The sequence below is a fragment of the Eriocheir sinensis genome, chromosome 37 (genome assembly GCF_024679095.1).
Source record: "Eriocheir sinensis breed Jianghai 21 chromosome 37, ASM2467909v1, whole genome shotgun sequence".
NCBI lineage: Eukaryota > Metazoa > Arthropoda > Malacostraca > Decapoda > Varunidae > Eriocheir > Eriocheir sinensis.
Window position 1 is genome coordinate 15,335,326 of NC_066545.1, and position 12,500 is coordinate 15,347,825.

Here is a 12,500-nt window from a genome sequence, read left to right on the forward strand (position 1 = left end):
GAGAGAGAGAGAGAGAGAGAGAGAGAGAGAGAGAGAGAGAGAGAGAGAGAGAGAGAGAGAGAGAGAGAGAGGTACAGACTTCTGGGTGTGTTATTGTACTATCTCTTATCATATAATTACACCCGCCCTTCCTACCTCCTCACCCCTCATCCCCCCCTCCCCCCCACCCCCCGCAGTACGCTATCGCCCGGAAGTTCGTAAGCTCCCCCTGCGGCTCACCTGCGAAGGGCTAATCACGCACCTGAGACCCGTGGTGACTGATACATGTTGAAAAAAATGAAGCGTGAAAAAAAGTGAAAGTAACGGGGATTAACGAAGTGTTGGAGGTTTAAATAGATAGATAGATAGAAAGATAGATAAGTAGATAGAGATTGATAGATAGACTTTTCCTCTTCTTCCTTCTTGGGGATTAACTAGGTGTTGGAGGTTTAAATAGATAGATAGATAGAAAGATAGATAAATATAGAGATTGATAGATAGACTTTTCCTCTTCTTCCTCCTTAAGTCATGGAGGTTTAAATAGATAGACAGATAGATAAGTAGATAGAAATAGATAGATGCACTTTTCCTCCTTCTCCTCGGTAAGTGCTGGTGGTTTAAATATAGATAGATAGATAGAAAGATAGATAATGTAGATTGATAGATAAACGTTTCCTCCTCCTCCTCCTCCTCCTCCTTAAGTGCTGGAGGTTTAAATAGATAGATAGATAGAAAGGTAAGTATATAGAGATATATAGATGCACTTTTCCTTCTCCTTCTCCTCCTCCACCTCCTCCTCCTCCTCCTCCTCCTCCTTCTTCTTCTTCTCCTTCCTCTTCTTTCTTTTCATTATCTTCATCATCTCTTCTCTCTCCTTTGTTCTCCTCCTCCTCCTCCTCCTCCTCCCTCCCTTCATTCCTCTGTTCTCTTGTTCTCTCCTCCTCCTCCTCCTCCTCCTCCTCCTCCTCCTCCTCCTCCTCCTCCTCCTCCCCTTTCGAAGCTGCAGCGTCACACCTTATAATTAGCTACCTGCCCCTGCTCCTCCTCCTCCTCCTCCTCCTCCTCCTCTTCCTCCTCCCAATGAAGACACACAATCAGTCAAAGTCGGAATGAAAACAAGTTAATAGTGTAAGGAGGAGGAGGAGGAGGAGGAGGAGGAGATAAGGGAGAAGAAATCTAGAGAAGGATAGAGGAGAGGGAGAGAAGATGCTGATAGGGAGGGAGGGAAGGAGGGATGAAGATGGATGAGGTAAGGAAAGGTGGAGGAAGATATGGACAGGTAAATGGAGGTAAAGATCGATGGAGAGAAGGAAGGAAGGAAGGAAGGAAGAAGAAGGGAAAGGAAGGAGCAGAATTGTGTGCGAGTGGAAGAGAGGAAGATGGGAAGGAGGACAAGAGGAAAGGAAGATAGGAAGAAAAGGAGGGAGTGAAGAAGAAGGACGGAAGAAGAGAGGAAGGAAAGAAGGAAGGAAGAAGAAATGAAAGAGTAGAATTGTGTGAGAGTGGAAGAGAGGAAGAAGAGAAGAAAGGAAGAAAACGAGGGAGTAAAAAAGAAAGGAAACAAGAAGAAAAGGAAGGAAGGAAGGAATGGAGGAAGAGAAGGAAAGAAAGGAGGAAAGGAAGGAAGGAAAGAAAGATAAGGGAGAGAATGTGAGGGAAAAGGACGGAAGAAGAGAAGGAAGGAAGGAAGGAATGGAGGAAGAGAAGAAGGAAAGAAAGAAGGAAAGGAAGGAAGGAAGGAAAGATAAGGGAGAGAATGTGAGGGAAAAAGGAAGAGAATGAGGGAGGGAGAGAACGTGAGAGGGAGGGAGAGTATGATTAGCTAAGGGTGTGGCAGGGAGAGAGAGGAGGAGGAGGAGGAGGAGGATAACTGAGGCAATAATACGTATAATCTGTTTACAAGCATAATCATACCAACACTTCTTTTTGTTGTTGTTGTTGATCCTCTATGTGTGTGTGTGTGTATGTATGCATGTATGTATGTATGTATGTATGTGTGTATGTATGTGGATTTCAACGAGATAACACATACTAATCCACATCACACAAAAAATAAAATAAAAATAAATAAAGAAAGAATAAAGTAAAATAAAAAAAATAAACAAAAAACATCAACAAATATTTCCCCCATTCAAGACACTACCCACCTCCCCTTCCCCCCCTCCCCCCATACTTGACCTCTGACCCCACGTGACCCTCCCAGGTGGTACACGCGGGCGCCAGGTGGAAGCCTTAGAAGGAGAGACAACCAAGGTGGACAGGTGGAGGTGGTGGAGGTGGTAGTGGTGGAGGTGGTGGGGGAGGGGGGGTGGAGAGGAAGGCCAAGGTTGGTTGCAGAATACCACAGGCCTATTCTCCTCCTCCTCCACCTCCTCCTCTTCCACCTCCTCCTCCTCCTCTTCCACCTTCTCCTCCTCTTCTTTTTCTTCTACTTATTATTATTGTCTTATAAAGTACACACACACACACACACACACACACACACACACACACACACACACACACACACACACACATTCTCCTCTCACTTCCTTTCTTTCTCTCTCTTTTCTCTCCTTTTCTCTTTCCTTCCTCCCTCAAGACAAATATCTCTCCCTCCCTCCACATCCTTCTCTCCCTCCCTTCCTTCCTTTCCTCCCTTAAGTATACAAACCCTATCGCTTGACATCCTCCTCCTCCTCCTCCTCTTCCTCCTCCTCCTCCTCCTCTGCCTCCTCCCAAAACTATCAATAGGTTATGGAGATGATGGATAAAGATGGAGGAGGTGGAGGAGGTGGAAGGACTGAAGGTGGTTAGGCTTGTAAGAGAGGGGTGGAGGGTGGAGAAAGAGGAGAGGTGGAAGACTAGCTAGAAGAGGAGGAGGAGGAGGAGGAGGGAGAAGAGGAGAGGAAGGAGAAACAGGAGGAGGAAACTATGGGAAGAAAAAGGAAGAAATGGAAAAAAAGGAGGAGGAAGTGGTGAGGGGAAGAGAAGAGGGAAGAGGAAGAAGAAGAAGAAGAAGAAGAAGAAGAAGAAGAAGAAGACATAGGAAAACAAAAAGAAAGAAAAGAATAAAGAAGAAAAAAAGGAAAAGGAATCAGAGAGGTAGGGAGGAAGGGAGGGAAGAAGAAGAAGAAAACGAAGACAAAGGATAAAAAAAAAAGAGGAGGAGGAGGAGGAGGAGGTGGAGGAGGTGAGGGGAGAAAGAGGAGGAGAAGAAGGAGGGGAGGGCTAACAGACAAGGCTGAAGATTTTTTTGAGAGGGAGGAGAGAGAGAGGGGGAGAGGAGAGGGCGAGGGAGGAGAGGGAGAAGGAGAGAGAGAGAGGGAGGTAGAGGCCGGTAGATCTTGTAGTCCATGTTCTTTTTATACCTCCATCTTGTATTCAGTAGAAGGGTTTGAGGTGGCGCCAACAGTGTATCAAAATTCTTAACAGGTTTGGAGGAGAGAGAGAGAGAGGGCGAGGGGAGGGAGCCAAGAGAAGAAGAAGAAGAAGAAGAAAAAGAAGAAGAAGAAGAAGGAGAACTAGAAAGACGTAAGTTAGAGGAGGAGGAGGAGAAGGAGGAGGAGGAGAATAAAAAAAATGTTAAGAAAAAAAAATAGAGGAGGAAGAGAAGGAGGAAGAAAAAAAAGAAGAAAACAAAACAAGAAAAAAGAAAAAGGATAAAAAAATAGACATGAGAATTGAAAGAGGAAGAGAAGAAGAGGAATATATAGAGAGAGGAGGGAGAGGAGGAGGAGGAGGAGGAGGAGGAGAGTTGAGGGAATGCATTAAAGCCACAATTCCTTCTATCCCTTCATCTCTCTCTCTCTCTCTCTCTCTCTCTCTCTCTCTCTCTCTCTCAACATCTACAGGCTCCCCCTCTTCGCCCTCCCCATCATCTTCTTCTTCTTCTTCTTCTTCTCCTCCTCCTCCTCCTCCTCTTCCTCCCCCCCCACTTTCCCTCGTAACGCATGGGTAGGTAGGCGCGAGGTCAGGTCACGTGATAAGTCTTGCGTCAGTCATACCCCCCCCCCACCTCTCTCTCTCTCTCTCTCTCAGGTGTGCCGCGTCACCATCTGGCGAGAGAGAGAGTGAGGGAGAGAGAGTAACCTTGTCCTATCCCTTAAAGATTACCTAAGTACATGATCACACACACTCTCTCTCTCTCTCTCTCTCATTCAACATCATCTTTACAACCTCACAGTCAGAACCTCTCAACCTCAACCACACCCACTCCTCCTCCTCCTCCTCCTCTTCCTCCTCCTCCTCCATGACGTGTTTCAGCCTTATTAGGAAAAGTGTGCGCGGGTTACCAGCTGACCACGGCTCCTCCTCTCTACCCACCTGTTTTCTCCTCCTCCTCCTCCTCCTCCTCCTCTTCTTCCTTTTCTTTTTCTTCTTCTCATTTTCCTTCTCTTTCTATTTTTCATTATTTATCATCATCCTCCTTTTTTTTTTTTTCGTCTCTTCCTCCTCCTCCTCCTTCTGCTGCTTCCATTCCCCTCCCTCTTCTTCTTGTTCCTCTTTGTTTTCATCCTTTTCAGCTTTATTTTTTCTCTCTTGTTACAGTATTTCTTCTTCTTCTTCTTCTTCAAACTTCTTTCTGGTTTTCATTCTTATTTTTTTCTTCTTCCTCCTCTTCTTTTACTTGTTTTCTCTCGTCTTTCTTCTCCTCTAATTTATTTTTTTCTAGTTTTATTCTTCTTCGACTTTATCACCTTCTTCTTCTTCTTCTTCTTCTTGGGGTTTTCTTAATTTCCTATTTTTCTTTCTCTTCTACTCCCTTCTCTCCTCACGTCCGTCCTCCTCCTCCTCCCCTCTTGACATACCTTCCCCTCATCTCCCTTCCTTGCTCGCTTATCTTCCCTCCTTTCCTCCTCCTCCTCCTACCTTCTTCCTCCTCCTCCTCCTCCTCCTACCTTCTTCCTCTCTTTCTTTCTTCACTCTCTTGACAACTCAGTAAACATAAACAATTTGAGAGAGAGAGAGAGAGAGAGAGAGAGAGAGAGAGAGAGAGAGAGAGAGAGAGAGAGAGAGAGAGAAGGGGGGATTGGGGGAGTTACATGTGCTGTAGATGGCCTTGCCCCCTCCCTACTCTCTCTCTCTCAAATCGTGTAAGAAATGAAAAAGCAAAGATACAAATTACATACAATCATAAAAATATCGTGCGTGTGTGTGTGTGTGTGTGTGTGTGTGTGTGTGTGTGTGTGTGTGTGTGTGTGTGTGTGTGTGTGTTTATACCGAGAAAAAAAGAAAAAAAGATCGACTTCCTGGTAAAGAATGAGTGTTGAGTGTTCTGAGTATGTGCGAGAGAGAGAGAGAGAGAGAGAGAGAGAGAGAGAGAGAGAGAGAGAGAGAGAGAGAGAGAGAGAGAGAGAGAGAGAGAATATAATGACGTAGTATGCAATAGAATGAATGAATGAATGTTAGCTTATCTATATGAGTGTGTGTGTTTGTGTGTGTGTGTGTGTGTGTGTGTGTGTGTGTGTGTGTGTGTGTGTGTGTGTGTGTGTGCCAACTCACCATCAGGGTCAGTCTCCCACACAAACTCCATGGAGGGCACGGAGAACCTGACCTTGGAGACGCCCATGACCCCGAGCTGGCCGAGGTCACTCCCACCTCCACCCCCACCACCACCACCACCCCCACCACCACCGCCGCCCTCCATCATAGCCACGCCCATGCTACACGCCCTCATTTTCATGGTAGCAACAGGGACAGGTGAGGTAAGGTAAGGTTGGGTTAGGGAAGGTAAGGTAAGGTAAGGTAAGGTAAGGTAAGGTTTTGTTAGGGAAAGGAAGGTAAGGCTTATTAAGGGGTTTGCTTAGGTAAGGTAAGGTAAGGTAAAGTATGGTGTAGCTAGGTTAGGTCAGGTTAGGTCAAGTTGGGTTTGGTAAGGTAAAGTAAGGTAGGGTAAGGTAAGGTAAGGTTAGGTAAGGTAGGTTAGGTTAGGTTTGGTAAGGGAAATGAATGGGGAGATAGATTAGGTCAGGTTGGGTTTGGTAAGATTAGGTTGAGTTGATTTTGGATAAGGGAAAGGTAGGAAGGAACGAATTGGAGAGGGAAGGAAAGGTAAAAAAAGAAAAAAAGAAAAAAAGGTAAAGGGAAGGATATGGAAGCTAAAACAAAATAAATAAACAGGGAAGGTAGGGTTGGGTTGAGTCAGGTTGCTTTGGGAGGGAGGGGAAAGGAGGAGAAAGAAAAGTAAGGAAATGAAAGAGAAGGAAGGCTAGAATATTTAAAGGTTATGCTTGGTTAGGTTCGATAGAGTGATGCAAAGCTAGGAAAGGTAAGATACAAGGTTACTAGACTTGGGAAAGGTAGAAGAGTAACGGAAAAGGAAGAAAAAATTAAGAGACAGGAGAAGACTAAGTTGGGTAAGGTATAAAATTGCTTGGGTAGAGAAGGTCAGGCTGTGGGAGGAGGCAGGTCAGGGTAGGCTCATGGTGGCTTTGCAGGGCGTGGTTAATGTGGTGCTGGGTTGGCTTAGGAGGCGATGGGTACTTAAGTGGTGCTGTGGTGGGTACTGAGTGCTGAGTGGTGGTGCTGTGGTGCTGTCTGTTACGTGGCACTGTGATGGTGGTGCTCAATTTTGTGGGGCAGGTTTCTGTGGCTTTTTTTTTCTCTCTTTTTATTTTTTTTCGCTCTCTTTCTCTCTATTTCTTCGTCTCTTTCTACGTCTCTTTCTCCTTCACACGATTATTTTTTTTTTATTTCTTCATTTGTTTCTTCTTTGGTTTGGTTTTTCTTTATTTATATCAATTGAGTTCGTATGAATTTTGCTGTTTCTCTTTTCCTTTCCTTTTTTTCTCTCTTTCTCCTTCACTCAGTTATTTTCTTAATCTTTCTTTGGTAATTTGGTTAGTTTTCTTTTTTTTCCATCGATAAAGTTTGTTTTTTTCACTTTCCTCTTGTTTTTTTTGTTTCCTTGTTTTTTTTCTTTTTCTCACGCACACTTATATTTCTTTCTTTAAGTACAACACGTGTATGATTTGGTTCTTCCTCTCTTCTCTCTTCTTCTCTTTCTTTCTCCTCTTTCTTTATCAATCGAGTTCAATTCCGCGTTGTTCGTCTTATTTTTCCTTTCTCAACTTTCCTCTTTTTCGATTTCCATTTTTTCTGGTTTCTTTTTTTTTGGCGCAACACTTAAGTCAGTCAATCTTTAGGGAGTCATCACTGAACCTTCAAGCTTACAAAGTCACTGAAGAGGGAACCAGAAACACAACTTGCAATATATTTTAAATTAACAACACAAGGCCCAGTAACCCCCCCTTAAGGAAACCACGAAACCTTTAATAAAACCACTAAATATTGCCTAAGAAAATAATTATATAAACTAACTATATAAGACTCAGAAACAAGCCTTACAATACCCCAGATCACTAACAGCATTGGAGCCAGTAACCCCCCTTAAGGAAACAGCGAAAACCTTAATACAACCACTAAATATTGCCTAAGAAACTAACTATATAAATCAACTACATAAACTAACTATACACGAACCAGTAACACACCTTGCAATACGTCAAGATCACTAACAGCATAACACCCAGAAACCACGAAATTCTCAATAAAACCACTAAATACTGCCTAAGAAACCAACTATATAAATCAAATACATAAACTAACTATACACGAATCAGTAACACACCTTGCAATACGTCAAGCTCACTAACAGCATAACACCCAGGAACACCCCCTTAAGGAAAGCCCCGAACCCTCCGAGCCGCTAAACACCGACTCCCCGCGCCGCCGCCTTGCAATCTTTCCTTATGCACCGGCGCCCCTCCTTCGATGGTCAGTTCGTCTCGGCCCAACGGTGATCCCCATTATTACCGGGCGAGGTGTTTAATAATCCTTCCCGCTGCACGCACACGAGGAGGAGGAGGAGGAGGGGGGTAGATGTATCGGAAATTTAACAAGAATATGATGAGAAGAGATGAAGGAGAAAAGAAAATTATAGCAAGAGAAGGAGAATTAAAGGAGGAAGAAATAAGATGAAGAGAAGGAAGGAGAGATGACGGAGAGGAAGATAAGGAGAGAAATTATAACAAGACGAAGAGGAAGAGGAGGAGGAGGAGGAGGAGGAGGAGGAGGATAAATACATCAGATAATTAACAAGAACAAGATAATGAGAAGGGAGGAAAGAAGAGAAGATAACTATGAGAAAATGAGGAGGAGGAGGAGGAAGGTAAAAGAACAAAAAAAAGAAAAAGAATGAGATAAGAAGAATGAATGACAAGGAGAAAGAGATTAAGGAGAAAAGAAAATAATAGCAACAAGGTGGAGGAGGAGGAGGAGGAGGAAGAAAGGAGGAGATAGGAAAATAACAGTTATAAGAGGAGGAGGAGGAGAAGGAGGAGGAGAAGGGATGACGGAGAGATGAAAGATGGAGGAGGAGGAGGAGGACGGAGAGATGAAAGGTGGAGGAGGAGGAGGAGGACGGAGATGAAAGGTGGAGGAGGAGGAGGAGGAGGACGGAGAGATGAAAGGTGGAGGAGGAGGAGGAGGACGGAGAGATGAAACATGGAAACATGGACTAGCAGGCAGCAGAAAGCCTGTTGGCTCATTACTAGGCTGCCTGCGTTCAGTGATTTAATCAATCCGTTTGCCACAGGAGTGGCTTGCAGGGAAGGATTAAAGCACTTGTGTACCTACTCTTGGGAACGTTCAGTTCACTCCTGTTGCAGCAAAGTGGAGAGAGAGAGAGAGAGAGAGAGAGGAGGAGGGGGAGGAGGGGATAGCGGTGGGTCTCTTGGTAAGGCTTGGCGCGCGCGGTAAAATCAAACCATCTTCAAAATTCCCCTTCTCTTAACCCTTATTTCCACCCTTTCCCGCCCTTTTCACACCCTCCCACCTACCACACCCTAAGCCTTACACCCTACTCTTGCCCCGTGCACTCACCCCAGCCCGCAGGAAGCCCGGGAACAGGTGGAAATAGGGGAAAATAACGACATGTGTGATGGGTGCCGAGTGAGGTGGCGGGTAGGTGGTGGACATGGTGGTATTTGGCAGTTTTCTCATTCTCTCTATTCTTGTCTCTCTCTCGTTCTCTGTATTCTCTCTCTCTCTCTCTCTCTCTCCTTTCTTCTTCTTTTCATCTCTCATATCTTCTTCCATCCACTTCCTTCCTTCCTTCCTTCATTAATACATCTTTTAATCTCTCCTCTCCTTCCATCCTCTCTTTCTCGTCCTTCCTCCTATCCACCTCTTCTTTTTCTTCCTTCCTCTTCCTCCTACTCTCCTCTCCTTTCTTCCCTTCTTCCACGCCACATTCTCCTTTCCACACCTCTCCCTCCCTCCTTCCCTCTTCTCTTCACATCTCCCCTCCTTCCCCCTCTCCTCCACCTTCGCATCCACCTAGCTCACGAGAATGACTTTGCTCTCTCGCGCAGGTTAATTAAGAGGCAAAGGTGAGTTTCAATTGCAATATATAAGTTATGTACCACCACCACCACCACCACCTGTAGCCTCCGTGTTGATATGATTTTCTTTTCTCCTTATTTAATTCTCCGTGTCATTCATCCTTCTCTTTTTTTTTTACCCTCCTCCTCCTCCTCCTCCTCGTCTTCGTTTTATTAATTTCTCTTCTTATCTCCCTCTCCGTCATTCCTCCTTCCTCCTCCACTTCTTATTTCTTTCTCCGTTAATTATCCTCCTACTCTTCTTCCTCCTCCTCATCATCATCGTCTGTGGTTGGCTAAGACTGTATTACAAAGCCCTTTCCCAACGTTTTCCTTCTTCCCTACTGCTCTGTCTGATGTTAGTTAGTTAGTGTGTGTGTGTGTACTAAAACCCGTTCACTCATGTATGTATGTATGTATGTATTGTACTGTATGTATGTATGTATGTATGTATGAACGTAAGGAGTCTGCAAGAGGCCGGTTAGCCCTCTTTAGTTTAGTTATTCAGTTTATTTATGCAACAACAATAAAAATATATATAGTAATTCTTGAAACATTAAAATCTATCTCTATCTCTTGTCTCACCAATTTTGTTTTTCATCTTTTTTTTTAACGCCAGAAGAAAAATACAAAAAAAAGAACACCGCGTTGACTTGGCTGGCATTTTGTTTTACTTTTTCTTTTTCTTTTTTACGAGTATGAAAGATAATTATTATGCAAAGAACGATATTGCCGATACCTAAATGCACACATACACACACACACACACACACACACACACAGAAAAAGATAGATATATAGATAGGGAGAGACCTTCTTTTTCTTCTTCTTTCTCTCGTTATTCTATTTATTCTAGTTCTTGTTTTATTTCTCCTTTCATGTTTTTTTCCTGCTCTTTCTCCAACGCCTTCCTACACACACACACACACACACACACACACACACACACACACACACACACACAGAAAAAGATAGATAGATAGATAGGGAGAGACTTTCTTCTTCTTCTTCTTTCTCTCGTTATTCTATTTATTCTTGTTCTTGTTTTCTTTATCCTTTCATGTTTTTTTCCTGCTCTTTCTCCAACGCCTTCCTACACACACACACACACACACACACACACACACACACACACACAGAGAAAAAGATAGATAGATAGATAGGGAGAGACCTTCTTCTTCTTCTTCTTTCTCTCGTTATTCTATTTATTCTTGTTCTTGTTTTATTTCTCCTTTCATGTTTTTTTCCTGCTCTTTCTCCAACGCCTTCCTACACACACACACACACACACACACAGAAAAAGATAGATAGATAGGGAGAGACCTTCTTTTTCTTCTTCTTTCTCTCGTTATTCTATTTATTCTTGTTCTTGTTTTATTTCTCCTTTCATGTTTTTTTCCTGCTCTTTCTCCAACGCCTTCCTCCCCCCCCCCCCACACACACACACACTAACCCTTCCCCCCCTCCCCCCCCCACACACATGCCCCCTCCACCCCTACACACACACCCGGTATTTACGTGAGCCAAACACCTGACTCACCTGCACAAACACCGCGTGACCCAAACACCTCCAGTCACCTGTGCACACCTGCCTCGCCTCACCTCACCTTACCTGCATGCATACCTAACTACACGCATGACCTAACACCGGTGCTCCCCCTACCCCCCCCTTCACCCCCCCTTCCTGAGACTCTCCCTATCACCTCCCTCCTTCTCCTCCTTCTTCCTTCTCTATCTCCGTGTGTGTAAGGGGGGGAAAGGGGGGAAGGGATGTGTGTGTGTGTGTGTGTGTGTGTGTGTGTGTGTGTGTGTGTGTGTGTGTGTGTGTGTGTGTGTGTGTGTGTGTGTGTGTGTGTGTGTGTGTGTGAAAATTAATAGGAAAAGAACAGGAAAAGGGAGAAACAATAATAATAATAATAATAATAATAATAACAATAACAATAACAAGAAAAAGATCATAAGGAAAAATAAATAAATAAATAAATAACGAAGAAAACGAAGAACAAGATGAAGAAGGGAAACAAGAAACAGAAAAGGAAGAAAAGAAGAAAACGAGGAGGCATAGAAGAGAGAGAGAGAGAGAGAGAGAGAGAGAGAGAAAGGGTCAGTAACAGCATGTCGTTCCGCCTCGCCGCCCACCCTTTCTCGATGCTTGAGAGAGAGAGAGAGAGAGAGAGAGAGAGAGAGAGAGAGAGAGAGAGAGAGAGAGAGAGATAACACGTAATGGAAGAACGAACGTAACATGAGTCTGTGGTATTAGTTTCAAGCAAAGAATTACATTATTATTATTATTATTATTATTATTATTATTATTAGCAGTAGTAGTAGTAGCAGTAGTAGTAGTAGTAGTAGTTGGAGGAGGAGGAGGAGGAGGAATGGTAGTGTTCTAATGGTCGTACTAATATGTTTTAAGTTATATGGAGAAATAATACAATAAAGTCAACAGAACCAACTTGAAAAACGGCTTGTAGGCAAATACTAAGCCTTCCCTCACTCTCCCCTTCCTTAACCTTCCTTCCCTCACTCTACCCTTCCCTAACCTCCCTTCCCTCACTCTACCCTTCCCTAACCTTCCCTTCCCTCACTCTACCCTTCCCTAACCTTCCTTCCCTCTCTGAGTTTCTTCGCCGAGTTGAAAATTTCGTCTTACGTTAAGGAGCCGCAATGAAGCGTACCCAAAACAGTCAGACGGATGTACCCAAATTAGTCGCGATGAATGAGAGTAAACAAACTGCTGGATAGGCTAAAAAAGGGGGTGATGCTGAAATTCCGTCATAGGTTTTGGGGCCGCCATGAAGCGTACCCAAAATAGTCAAACGGATGTACCCAAATTAGTCAAGATGAATGAGAGTAAACAAGCTGCTGGTTAGGCAAAAAAAAAGTGCTGCTAGAATTATTTATGAATTGTGACGGCTACTAAAAATGGCGATGCTTTCTAAATTGCCTTAAAAGAATGTCCGTATGTCTGTCTGTCTGGGAGTAATAGAGGGGAAGAGTAGAGGAGGGAGGGAGAAGAGGAAGAGGAGGAGGAAGAGAAAGAGATAAGAAGAGGAGGAGTTTGGGGAGGAGGAAGATGATGAGGATGATGAGGAGGAGGAGGAAAGGAAAGGAGGGGAGGAAGGAGATAGGACTGAATTGGGGGAGGGGGGGGATCGT

General features: G+C 44.0%; 1 protein-coding gene and 1 long non-coding RNA gene across 3 annotated transcripts in view; one reads left to right on the forward strand and one right to left on the reverse strand.

Annotated features, from left to right (window-relative positions):
• The window catches only part of LOC127008363 (SH2 domain-containing protein 4B-like), a 53,542-nt gene that overhangs the window by 12,679 nt on the left and 28,363 nt on the right, over positions 1–12,500 (reverse strand). Inside the window, exon 1 of one of the 2 annotated variants that reach the window (XM_050880358.1) lies at positions 5,464–5,638. The exons of the other annotated variant lie outside the window; for it this stretch is intronic. Coding sequence (XP_050736315.1) covers positions 5,464–5,638 — 175 coding nt within the window. Of the gene's footprint in view, positions 1–5,463; positions 5,639–12,500 lie in introns of those variants that run through there. 2 annotated transcript variants of the gene reach the window in all.
• LOC127008370 (uncharacterized) lies at positions 5,599–6,120 on the forward strand. The gene is made up of 2 exons (XR_007761050.1): positions 5,599–5,711; positions 5,742–6,120. It is a non-coding gene; the product is annotated as an uncharacterized LOC127008370 (long non-coding RNA).